The following is a 13,075-nucleotide window of genomic DNA, read 5'->3' on the forward strand; positions in this document are numbered from 1 at the left end:
AACATTAACCACAACAACATCAACAACATCAACAAAAACATCAGCAACAACTCCCAGAAAAACAACAACAACACGACACATACAATAAAAATCAGAGCCCAGCGAAAAAAAATCAAAAATAAAATCAACTAGACTAACAAATACATCCACAACAGAAAAACACTAACAACAACAGCTATATAACATTAACTACAGCAGCAACAACCACACATTACGCTGACATTAACATGACATACAAGCAATAAATAGCAGTACAAACACAATGCGCTTCTTGAAAATTAAATAACGAACGACATTGCAAATGAAATAATTTCATTACCAACCTTTTCTGCGTTCCATGCACATATTTTTTATAATAATAATAACAAAAAGAATAACAATAAAAATTAATAAGAAAAATGTAAATTGTATAGATATATATATAATATACATACGTAATATAATAGCATCTAATGCAGCGAACGAATGTGTAGTTGCAGAAACACCAAAGTATGGGTTAGTAGAAACGTGAAAAAAAAACAAGTTTCCGAAATCTTTCTACCCTCACCACAAAAAAATTTTTAACATTAAAAGTCAGAACTTTCAGTCGCTAAGACACCATCGTAATGGAAGTTTTCGATTCTAAAATATTTCTCATAAGAAGTTCAGTTTTTACTGTACATTCCACTAACAACTGAAAATTTTTTTATAAAACACAAAAATACATAAATTCTCGGAGCCATACATCTGCAGATAACGTTCACAACAATGTTGTACTACTTAAGCGTACGCAAGCATTGAATGTAAATGACCTTGACCATGACCTATGTTGTACCCCATAAGCATATGCACTTATTGAATGTGTGTGACCCTGGCCTTTGCTGTAACTCCATGAGTGACCATGACCTTTGTTGTGTGTGTGTGTGTGTGTGTGTGTGTATGTTTCTATACTTGCTGTCTATGTTATGTAGCCATGTATGCTGTAGTTGTGCGTATGCATGCATGTCTGTATGTATACATGCTAGTGATATGTACTTTTGATTATTTCAACAGCTGGTGAAGTTTTTAAAATATAGTTTGTAACAGTTGAATGTAAACTAGTAAATTTCTTGCACAATTTTTAGAATGTATTTATTTCTTACGTATTAATACGTTAATTTATTTAATTAAATTTAGTTAGAAAATTGAAATGAATGTCGTTTTTTGAATTTGAATAATTTAAGTTAATGAAAAATTAGAAACCGTCGCAACACAAATTAACGTTTTCCCAGCTAAAAGAGCTCTAAAAGTGTGGGATTGCATGTTGGTTGACGTGGCATCTTGCCATAAGGAGACAATATTGTCTCGGACACCAGACTCATTGACAGAAGATTTTTGGTAAACTGTTCTTTTCTTCTAATTTTTCAATTTCATTTTTTTTTTTCTATTTTCCATCTTACACTAAAACTTGCCATTAAAAAAGCAGATGTACTGAAATTATTGAAAGTGCCAATGTTTGAACCAGACGGACAGACAGACAGACAGACAGACAGACAGACAGACAGGGAAAGGTACAATGGGCCGCTGCAACCCTATGCACTACATGGGCCACATCGCTCTCACAACCCTTGCCCTCTTTCTGGTCGTATCCTTCAACCTTCATGACGTCACAAAATTTGATAATGACGTCATACGACTTGACGTACAGCCGCACGGAACGTCGTCTGCCATTAAGCAGCGTCAAATATGCCGTGGTGAATTGAGAGATGAAGATGGTGACGACGATGAGGCTGGTGGTAGCTACTGCAGTGGCGATTATTACGGTCGGTGGCAAAATTATGGCTGCCAAAGAAAGACTTGCTTCGATATGAGAGTTGGTGTTCCATATTTTCCATTTTTAGCATGTTATTCAGGAATCAAATTATTTTTCTTATCGTATCAGTAACAGTGAAAATGTTTACAATTTTTAATTGACGTATCGGTTAGTCACATGCCATTTAGTCATTTGTTCATTCATTTATTCATTCATTTATTTAATTTTTCGTTTTTTCATTCGTTCATTTGTTCATTCAATCGTTCATTCAATCATTCACTCAATTATTCATTCGTTCACTCAATCTATCATACGTTCATTCGATCATTCATTCATTCATCCATCCATCCATACACTCAATTGTTTGTTCATTTTCAGACTGTTGAGAAGCGAAAGAAAGCAATGCCGTCAGTAGCGGTCGATCCATCGAAAGTCATCAAAGTCACAGGTGATGACGATGAGGACGATGAGGACCATGATTATGATTATGATTACGATCATCATCGTCGTCGTCATTATCATCATAACATCATCATCATCATCGTCGTCGTCATCATATCATCATCATCTTCATCGATGTTGATTGGTTGGACGATAACATCAATGATGGTGACGAGGACAACGATGATGATCTCATTGAAGATTGTTTTGAAACTGACATGGCAATGATAATGGTGATGGTGATGTGATGTTAAATGAAATAGATGAAATCATTAATTCAAATAATTTTTATCCATCAGAATGTGAAGACATTCGGACGATTTTTAGTTTCTTGGAACATAAAAATTACAACAACAGCAACAACAACAAAGACAACGACATCAACAACGACGACGTCATAAATAAATCAAATATGTTTAAACTGCCAAAGCATGATCTGTTCTGCGATTGGCTCGTTCCAATTAAACCATCGACCAATCAGGACCAAGAGTTGACACTCAGGGTCATGAACTTTGACCTTTTTACTTTCCAACAAATAAGACAGGACAACAACAATAATAATAATGATGACAATAATAATTATAATAATAAAAATAATATTATTAATAATAAGATATTACTTAACGATGAATGCGAAAATATTAAGAGTCAAGAAAACATGTACCAAATAGTCAAGGAGGAACAGAATATAATATGTCCGCATGGCGGGATGAAATTCCAAATTGTAAACAGCTCCAACAATATGAATAACATTAATAATGATAACATCAACAGCAACATCAATGACATCACCAGCAACAAATCTATTGACAAAAACACTAACAAGATGGGTTACGATAATAAATTTCTTGAAAACTATCTCGAAAACCGACACAACAACAACAATAACAACCACATAAACCAAATAAAAAACATTCATAACATCGTCGGTAACAACAGCCACAACTATAACAACCGCACCTACAACAGCCACAACCACAACAACCGCAGCTACAGCAGCCACAACTACAACAACAACATCGACGGCAGTAGCGTCAAACAACTAGCATTCAAAGCATGCCTATGTTTGACCGGTCCGAGGGAGAAAAATATCATCGTAAACATCCCACAACAACAGCATAATTTATCTCTCTATGTCTCAATAAATATTCCATTTACTAAGATTAGAACCAGTCTGAAGGCGTCAAAATTGTCATCACCATCATCGTCGTCATCATCTTCTTCATCATCATCACCATCGTCGTCGTCATCATCATCATCTTTTTCATCATCATCTCATGTCACGTCATCTTTATCATTTCACCGAAATTCCGACCCTTACCACAAAATTATCAGACGAAGCGTTGAAACCGCCAACAGTTCGTATCATCATTCCATTTTCAAACAACATCAACAAAACCACCATCACAAAAACCGACAATTACACCCACATCATCCTCAGCATATTTCTCCTAACCATCAAGTCAGATACGAACAGAAAGACTCAATGAAGTTAAGTAAAGAAAAGAGTCAAAGTGATGATCATAATAATAATGATAAAGGCGGAGATAACTATATGAAGGGTGATGATAAACTCAATGATGATGATGGTGATAATAGCAACATCTATTTGAGAGCCTACGTAGCTTATAGACATACGATTTTTGGTTGGTTTCTTTTATCAATTTTTTTATCATTACTCTCGTTTTGGCCTTTCCAAATTAAGCTTTTAAAATTTTTATAGAGAGTGTTGAATTTAAAAAATGACACTAGTAATGAAATGGTGAAGGCAAAATATCTTTGAATTTTTTTTTGTAACAACACTTATGAATATCAACACGATTGCATTTGATATCATTAGCCAAACATCAACCACTACACAACAAGCAACAACTACTACACAACAAACAACAACACTCACACATCGACACAACAACAACAACACTATCCGTAAAACACCATCCGCACAACCGCCACCCAACCTTCCCATCAATGGCAACCCCAACAGTTTCAGCCCTATTGCTACGGATGAAAAATCTGTTTCCTGTGGCTGTCATATACATCCTGGCCATCATCCTGGCTATCATCTACCCACTCATGTACTACACGTTAGTTGTTTTTTTTTTGAGATTTCACTTTTGTGGTGGCTGGTTCATGTTGTTGCTGCTACTCGCAATTCAATTCAAATCTTGCCATTCACAAATAAATGATTACATTTACTTGTTTATTTCAAAACGAATAAAATAATTAAAAGTGTATATATAATAATATTTATTTGTTTATTCAGTAGAAACAAATAATTAAACATGTATATTATTTACTTGATTATTCAAATGAGGAAAACAATTAAACATAAAACGGACTCCAAAGAGAAGCACAAAACCATGATTAATTATAATACTACACATTGAAAACAACTGCCTCTGGGAATTGGAGAGGACAGAGGAAAGGGTTGATGTTTTAAATATTTGCAATTTCTTCGATGAGGGATCTAGATTGCAGTGAATGTTATTACCGTAAAAACGATAACCCTTATATCACATCAAATTTTTTTTTGTAATTTTTACAAATTTTCAAACTATACACGTAATGAAGTATATTTTTTTTGAAAAATTTTCAACTTGATTCGCCAGATGTAAGGCGAAGAAGAAAGCAGCCAAGCTTCGAATGGGCGAATTTGAGAGGAGAAAAATGATGATGGATAAGAAGATGAAGATGGTGGAGGTGAGTAATTTCTGAGAGATGGTGTATCTGGATACTTTTTGAGGATAGTGTACAAAGGATACTTTTGGTGGTTGTGGAGTCTATTGAAAAGTTTTATGTACCTGGGAATTTTTTAAGGATTCAACAAAGATGAATCAAAATTTTTTTTAATGAATATTTGATATAACAAATAATTAAAAAATGATTGAGAAGTCTTACAGAAACCATCTGGTTTAATTTGCCAACCATGAATTTAAAGTTTAATAAACATATCTCACTTGAAATATCACGCCAACCATTCCAAATTTTAATTCTTAATAATTTCAAACATTCGCTAACGTAGTTAAGCATAGCATTCTAAGTAGTTGAAGCGTGAGTACAAATTTTGCACTGCAGCTACTGAACACGAAGTATCGGCACATGTTTGTTGGCGACCTACACCTCGTAAACAACAACAGAGACTACTGCTTTTATATCGATGGCAGAAAAGTTGGAATCTATAACAACTACTACAAATGTGACATCAACAACAACAACAATAACAACAACAATAATAATAACGATAACAACAACAACAATAACAAATATAACATCAGCAACATTAACAGCAACATATACCTCAACAACGCTATCACTAACAACAATAGATGGTCATCACGTGTTGATAATGAACAACAGCCATCTGGACCGAATGATTCGATTAAACAAAAAATGCACCAACAAAATCGACAAAAGCATCATCACCAAAGATCTCAGAAATCACATCAAATTCAACAACAACATCAATGTACTCCACTGCAACAACACAAACCACATCATCATCATCATCAGCAGCAGCAGCAGCAACAACACCAACGACAGATACGACGTCAACAACAACAACAACAACTGCAAAATGTGTCATCACTTGTTCGCTATTGCAAAGGAAAGAAAAAATTTCCCAAAAATAATCTCAACGGTAATAATGGCACAAATGTTATTGATGCGCGCGATGACAACAATGAAAATAATATAGAAAGAAATTCTGCAAAAAATTCAGAGCAAGATGATGAAGAAGATGACGACGACGACGAAGATGGCTTTGTCATCACACCTCTCAGCGTTAGTTTAATGATATTATCACCGACCACATAGCAGCGATATAGTGTAACGTGTAAGTTGTCTGGCACTACTGTAGTAGTGACCTGGTTCGAAAGCAATGAAATCCAGCCCTATCACATGCAATGTATGAGTCGTGTGTTTTTTTTGTTAACATTCCTGAGAAGTTTTGAAAAAATTTTCGCAAAAAATATAGCGATGAAATGATGTGAGGATGATTTTGAGGCAACCGTCAAATTGATGGCTATAAAAATTGATATTTTTATTATTATTTTTTTATTATAATTAATATTTATAAAATAATAAACAGTTGCGCCATAAAAGCTATATCTATTTATAAAAATCATAACAATGACGCTGTTGAAAATTTTAATTTCGAAAACATTCCAATTATTGTCATCGATCATAATAACGATGACGTCACCGAAATAACGGAAACATCCTTCATTTCCCAACTCCAAATACCAAATATCAATAATGAAGTAATCATAAAATCTCAATAATCTAAAATGCTCGTCACTGCAAGTGAATACATTCTAGAGGGGGAGTGGTTTAATTGCTCAATTTGGGTTCAATCATTCTTATTATTCTGGCGTTATCAATCGAATTTAATAATAACAATATTAACAATAACAACAACAGCAACAACAACAAAAATAATAATAATAATAAAAATAATAATAATGATGATGATGATGATGACAGTGATGGCGCGTGTATAATAATTATTTTAGATATTTCAAAGGACGTTTTCCACAAGAAGAAATCCCAATTGCAAGCAGCACAGCGGAATTCATTTGGAGAACGGTTCGAGGCTGTTGTTGTTGTTTTTGCGTTGTGTTGTTGCTGTTGTTTATTAATATTATTGTTGTTAATGATGCTATTATTTATATAATTAATTTAATAATTATTATTATTATTGTTGTTATAACTATTATCATTAATGTTATTTGGGTATAATGTCATAATTGTTGTATCACTCTTGATTGCCTTACTGTCATTTGCAATGTTTTTTCTATACTTCTAATTTATTTCACTGCATAAATGTAATTTTTACTGCTACCATAGCTTCTGTCGTGTTAATGTCATTTGTGATGTAGTCGTTGTAGCTTTTGTTCATTAATGTTTTTTATAATGTTGTTGTTGTTGTTGTGTTTGTTGCTGTAATGTTAGCGATATTTATATTTTTTAGTGATTTGTAGTTTTTTTTTGGCTTTTTATTGACGATGCGGAGTGTGTGTGTGTGCGTGTGCATGTGTGTGTGTGTATGTGTGCAAGTGTGTATGCGTGCGTGTGTGTGTGTGTGTGTGTGTGTGTGTGTGCAGATGAGACGTTATTCGGTAGAATATTCAGGTGAAATGTTCTGCTCATCGAATCTGTATAATTTTTATCAATTCACCGATTATGTTTTTGTAATGTTTTTTGTTACCGTTGGATTTCTTGTAGATGAAAAAAAAGGTAAAAATTTTATTCAATGGTTCAAAATGATATTTTTCTATCACAAAAAAGGACCACTTCAAACGTCATCTACAAACTTGATTCAGCAAGAAAAATTCAAGCCTGTATTTCAACAACAACACCTTATTCGTCAACAACAACAACAGCACAAACAACAACAACAACATCTGAAGCCACAACTTATAAACCAACAGCACACAAACAAGCAGCATACGGACCATGAACAATGTACAAGACACGGACGAACACAGACGCAACAACGAACGCATCAACAGCATGCACAACAACATCAAACACAGCAACAACAGACTCTACAACAACAACAAACACTACAACAGACACAACAACATCAAAAACTCACACGACCTTTTGAAAAGCTTCAAACGTTTAAAAAATACCCTCACTCAAGACCAGAAAATATTTTAACCACGCCAACTACATCAGAGATTGTAACTTCCACCTTTCCAACTGCAAAAATGACATCAGCAACAACAACACTTTCATTAAAAACAACAATAACTACATTAACAACAACAAAAACAACAACATTAACATCATCACCACCATCAATAACATCAACGACAACCACACATTCCACCGATTCCTTGCTTATTCATCAAATATTTTTCAACCATGGTGATGAAGATAATGATCTCGAGAATGATGATACAGATGACGACGAAGACGATGACGATGGTGATAATAATGATCCATTAAATGCATGTACCAAGGTTTTCATCTTCCAGTTTTAGTGTTTTGAAAATATTTCAATTTTTTTTATCTTTCTGATAAAAATTATAAGTGAAAATGTTCACAACATGTACCGCTTCTATTTGCCATTTGAAATTATTTGAAAAAAAATTCTTAAACCAACAAATAATAGATATCATCCTTATCATCATCGTCGCCATCATCATTATCATCATCATCGTCGTCGTCGTCATCATCATCCCCATCATCATCATAATCGTCGTCATCATCATCTTCGTCATCACCATCATCATAATCACCATTAGGCTCAACATCTTGAATGATAACACTTATGATAGCAGACTATGTATATTAACTAAGGACACAAAAATAGATTGAATTAAGATACGCTTATGATGAAACACGGTATTTCAACTCTGCCATCTGTCATGCTTCACTCTAACCTTATAAACAAATTATTACTTTGCTATACTAATACTATAACTAGTACTATAACTATATTATAACTAATACTTTGCTAACTTGAAGATGGTAAATGATTTTTTGTCATACCTAAGAAGAATGTGACGCACGTTCACTAATTGGTCAGATTTCGATTAACTTCTTCGCCATTCTTACAAACGCTACTTTGAATTGTATTATCGTCCATTCTTCATTTAAAGCTTCAACATTGAAATTTCTTTTAACTCTTACAACGAAATTTATTGCGCAAACAATGAATTATTTCCTTGAAATATGAATGAAATTGAGTCATTGAATTAAAAATTGAGTCAACGAAATAGGGTCATAATTTGAAACCGCATTCTGGTTATTACGGATAAACTGTTTCAATGAAGTATCAAAAGAGGAATGGCAAAGCTAGAGCGAGTAAGAAACATCGCATAGGAAAACTATATAAAAGCAATGACAACAAACAATCATTTCAGCAACAAAGCAAAATTTTAGAATAAATAATTAAAATGTTCACAGAACTCAGACGTGTTGGAATTAAACGTGTGTGACTTCGACTAGTTTATGTGCTGGCGTTTGGATGTTTTCGAGATTTTCCTTTAGAATTTTTCCTGCATTTTTACGAAACTGCCTCACCTGTTTTTTTTTCTAGACATTATTCCTACACTCTGACAATGAACGCACCGTGTCGGCTGAAACTGTCTGCCTTTGTTCGTGACAAAAAAATAAATAATTTCAGTCTATTGCAGTCGCAGCGAAGTGAAATGACAGAAAAATGTTTCGAGAATTGAAATGGTCAATTAAATTTTTAATATTATGATTGTACTACCTTCATTTGTTTCGTTCGTTTCGTTGGCTTCTGTGACAACTTTTACTCCTAGTCAATTTTTTTTAGAAACAAATTTTCCGCTACAGTCAAAGATTGTTTCGCATTTCATTTTTAATCTAGTTAATTAATTATTTTGTTTCATTTTGGTCACAACAACACAACAAAACAACAGCTCAACAAAACGATACAACGACAATTTCCTAGCAGAACAACAGCACAGCAACACAATGTGACAAATTATTACAGGGCCCACATGTTAAACGTACGAAATTGAATTTCAATGAAAATGACGCCAGTCATACCGCACGGCACGCTACGACAAAACACAACAGCCACACCAACTACATCAACAACAACAATAACAACATCAACAAACTTATCGGAAGCTGCAACGGTAACAACAACAACACTAACAGCTTTGTCAAAAACATCATCAACAACAACAACTGCTACAACACCAACACAATGAATTACGTTAAAACCATTAACAAGAACATTGATAAAAACGCCATTAATGTCATCAACAACATCAGTAACTACAATTACACCAATATCAACAGCACCACCACCACCACCAACAACAACACTGACAACCACCCGCAGGTAGACCAACCAAAACCATCACGAAAATTTCCCCATTTAAAGCGAAGGTTCTTATGAAACTTAATTCAACTTTTGTCTAATATCATACTCCAAATATTATAACTACTGCATGAGTTGTTAGCATTAAAAACCAAAATTCACCATTCAAAGATGAACCATGCAAAAGATTTCAGTCACATCGATAATGAAGATGAGGTTGAGGCTTAACCAGGCTACCAACTGAAAACATTCACTTAATTAGCGTTCTTTTCTTGATATATATATATATATATATATATATATATATATATATATATGGCGCTTCGGAAGTCAACTCACAAGAGGCGCTATACAAATTCTACAATACAATATATATAAATATCATCATAAAGTAGTATCATTTATAACTTTTTCAGATTTTTTTACAAGAAGAGTATAAAAAGCGTGTATAAGCTAAGAAATGAAGTACACACACCCGTGAGCAATAAAACAACAGAGAGGGGTCCTACTCACATTTCACAATCACTCCCTTCCCATAGAAATTAAGCGCAAACATCTCACGAACCTCGCAGGGCGTTCCTGGTAACAGGCTCTAACTTTTATCATCGTGACGTTGCACGGCAACTTGGTTTTTCAAAATTTTCACAAAAAAAACTTTACAAAAAATATGAGTGGGTCATTTTTTAAGATTTTCATTTTTTTTATCAACAAGTTTTGCTTCAAGTCTTTTTTTGTTTGTTTCTGAAGTTTTTGTTTGCCTCTTTTTTGGTATAATTTTTATGGAATTTGTTGTAAATTATGTCTTTGGTACTTTGGATTTTCGGTAAAAATTCCGTGATATTTCATTTGAAATGAATTATTGAAATGAATCGAAGAGTGCATTGAGATGAATTGCAACATGAATTTTAACTTACATTACATCAAAAGAATTTTAACATGCATTGTGTTTAATCATAGCATGCATTAAGATGAATCATAGCATGCATTAAGATGAATCATAGCATGCATTAAGATGAATCATAGCATGCATTTAAATGAATTGTAACGGGCATTGGAATGAACCCCAGCACGCTTTGAAACGAATTGCAAGGCTGACAAACACACCTGCTATGAACCCACCACAAATAAAATAAACGCCGGCAACAATCGACTAAGCAGAACTTCACATGCGAAACAAACATCAACCAGAATCAGTTGGAAAAATCTATTGCCTGCTATCACCACTAGCAGCTACAACTAAATGAATAAATACTCTTGCTATTGAAACACAGGCATTCAAAATTAAAAATATCAAGAATAATTCTGGCGAAAAAATATTTCACACACATACAACAAACAGTTCACAGGCCGATTAAGTTTGTTAATGATGGACTATGGGCATGTTAGATGACATATTTCGTTATCTGAACACATACACACACACACACACACATACACCACACGCACACAAATGGATGCAAATACATGCACCTACCAACGAACTTACGGTGGCATTTATTAGTTTTATCTGGGGGTGATGAACAATTTTTTTGTAGTTAACGGCTTTTTAATTGAATTTTTAAATATTTTTCATACAATTTTACAATTTAATTGAAAAATTTCACAAAGTTATATTGCTATCGAGAGCAGTTAACTTCAGCCCATTGGGTAGGGTGCAAATGTGCCGCACGCTCCATAGTAACACTACTGACTGACAACTCCATCAAACATATGAAATTTTAATTCTAACCAACAACAGCACTAACAACAATAGCACCAACAACAACAACACTGCGACCAACAACAGCACCAACAACAACAACACTGCTACCAACAACAACAACACTGCTACTAACAATAGCAACAACAACAACAACATTTCCACAGAGTTAGCAGCATACAGCGTTCCCTCTCCAACGCTACTGTCATCAGTTTGGTGACCTTGACCGAAGATTCACTACCTCCCGCTTCACCTTCCTCTTCACCACTAAACTTTCCACCACCACCAGTGCAGTACGCCCCTAAGCTATCATCCTCATCAACAACATCATCATCGCCAGCACCGTCATCATTATCAACAACGTTTGCATCATCATCATCAGCGCTATCAGAACCATATCAGGTATCAACATCATCATCAACGCAATCGCTATCTTTCAATCCTTCGTACGGTATGTTATCTTTAACTATTTATTATCTTTGATATCATTTCTATTTTATAATTTTTCTATGTTGTTTTTATTATTACATATATATATAGGCATTGCATTTTTTGACATTATTCATTACATGCGATAAATTGCACCTAACACTGGTTGCTGCCTTGTTTGGTTTACGTTGTCAATAAATATTTTTACATTTCTAGGTAAATTTGTTTTTCCTCTACTTACACACACATAGTAGTAATAGCAGTAACAGAAATAGTAAATGCAGTATTAGCGGTAGATAAAGCAGCAACAACAAAATTTTTAGTAGTATTTGTAGTATTTTGGGTAGTATTAGAAGTAGCAACTGCAGCGAGATCGTTCAAGCAGTAGTTGCATTAGTTAAATAAGTAATACCAATATTGGTAGTAGTAGTAACAGCAGTATTAGTAGCAGTAGCAGTAGTTGTTGTAGTGTAGTAGTAAAAGTAGTAGCAGCAGAAGTAGTTGTAGAAGTAGCAGCAGCAACTACAATAACTGTAGTTGTAGTAGTAGTTGTGGTAGTAGTAGTAGTTGTGGTGGTAATATATACAAAAGAGTATAAAAATAAATTTGATGCCGATTTATGCTTGAGGAATTATTTTAAGTTGCGGCTAAGAAGTACCAAGAGCTATCAAGAAGTGTATTATAAAGTATCAGCATTAATGCGATTGCGTGTTGTTGATGTCATGTATTTGTTATTGTGATGTTGTTGCTCTGACGTTGTTAATGTTTTTTTTACTGTCGGTGATGTCATTGTTTGACGTTGATGTCATTTTGTAGTAGTAGTAGTAATAGTAGTAGCAAACGTAGTAGTAGTAGTAGTAGTAGTAGTAGTAGTAGTAGTAGTAGTAGTAATAGTAATAGTAGTGATAGTAATAATATTAGTAGT

The 13,075-nt window shown here is 34.0% G+C and overlaps 1 protein-coding gene across 1 annotated transcript; it reads left to right on the plus strand.

The window, feature by feature from the left end:
* Window positions 1-1,202: 1,202 nt before the first annotated feature.
* On the plus strand, window positions 1,203-6,495 carry HELRODRAFT_192245 (hypothetical protein; the record flags this gene model as incomplete). The annotated part of the gene is made up of 10 exons (XM_009022130.1): window positions 1,203-1,356; window positions 1,488-1,831; window positions 2,150-2,219; window positions 2,512-3,285; window positions 3,548-3,570; window positions 3,654-3,858; window positions 4,200-4,299; window positions 4,825-4,915; window positions 5,291-5,544; window positions 6,303-6,495. The coding sequence occupies exons 2-10, from the start codon at window positions 1,535-1,537 to the stop codon at window positions 6,493-6,495; spliced, it is 2,007 nt and encodes a 668-aa protein (XP_009020378.1). The 5' UTR covers window positions 1,203-1,356; window positions 1,488-1,534.
* Window positions 6,496-13,075: the final 6,580 nt, after the last annotated feature.

Source organism: Helobdella robusta (genome assembly GCF_000326865.2).
Source record: "Helobdella robusta unplaced genomic scaffold HELROscaffold_30, whole genome shotgun sequence".
Lineage (NCBI taxonomy): Eukaryota > Metazoa > Annelida > Clitellata > Rhynchobdellida > Glossiphoniidae > Helobdella > Helobdella robusta.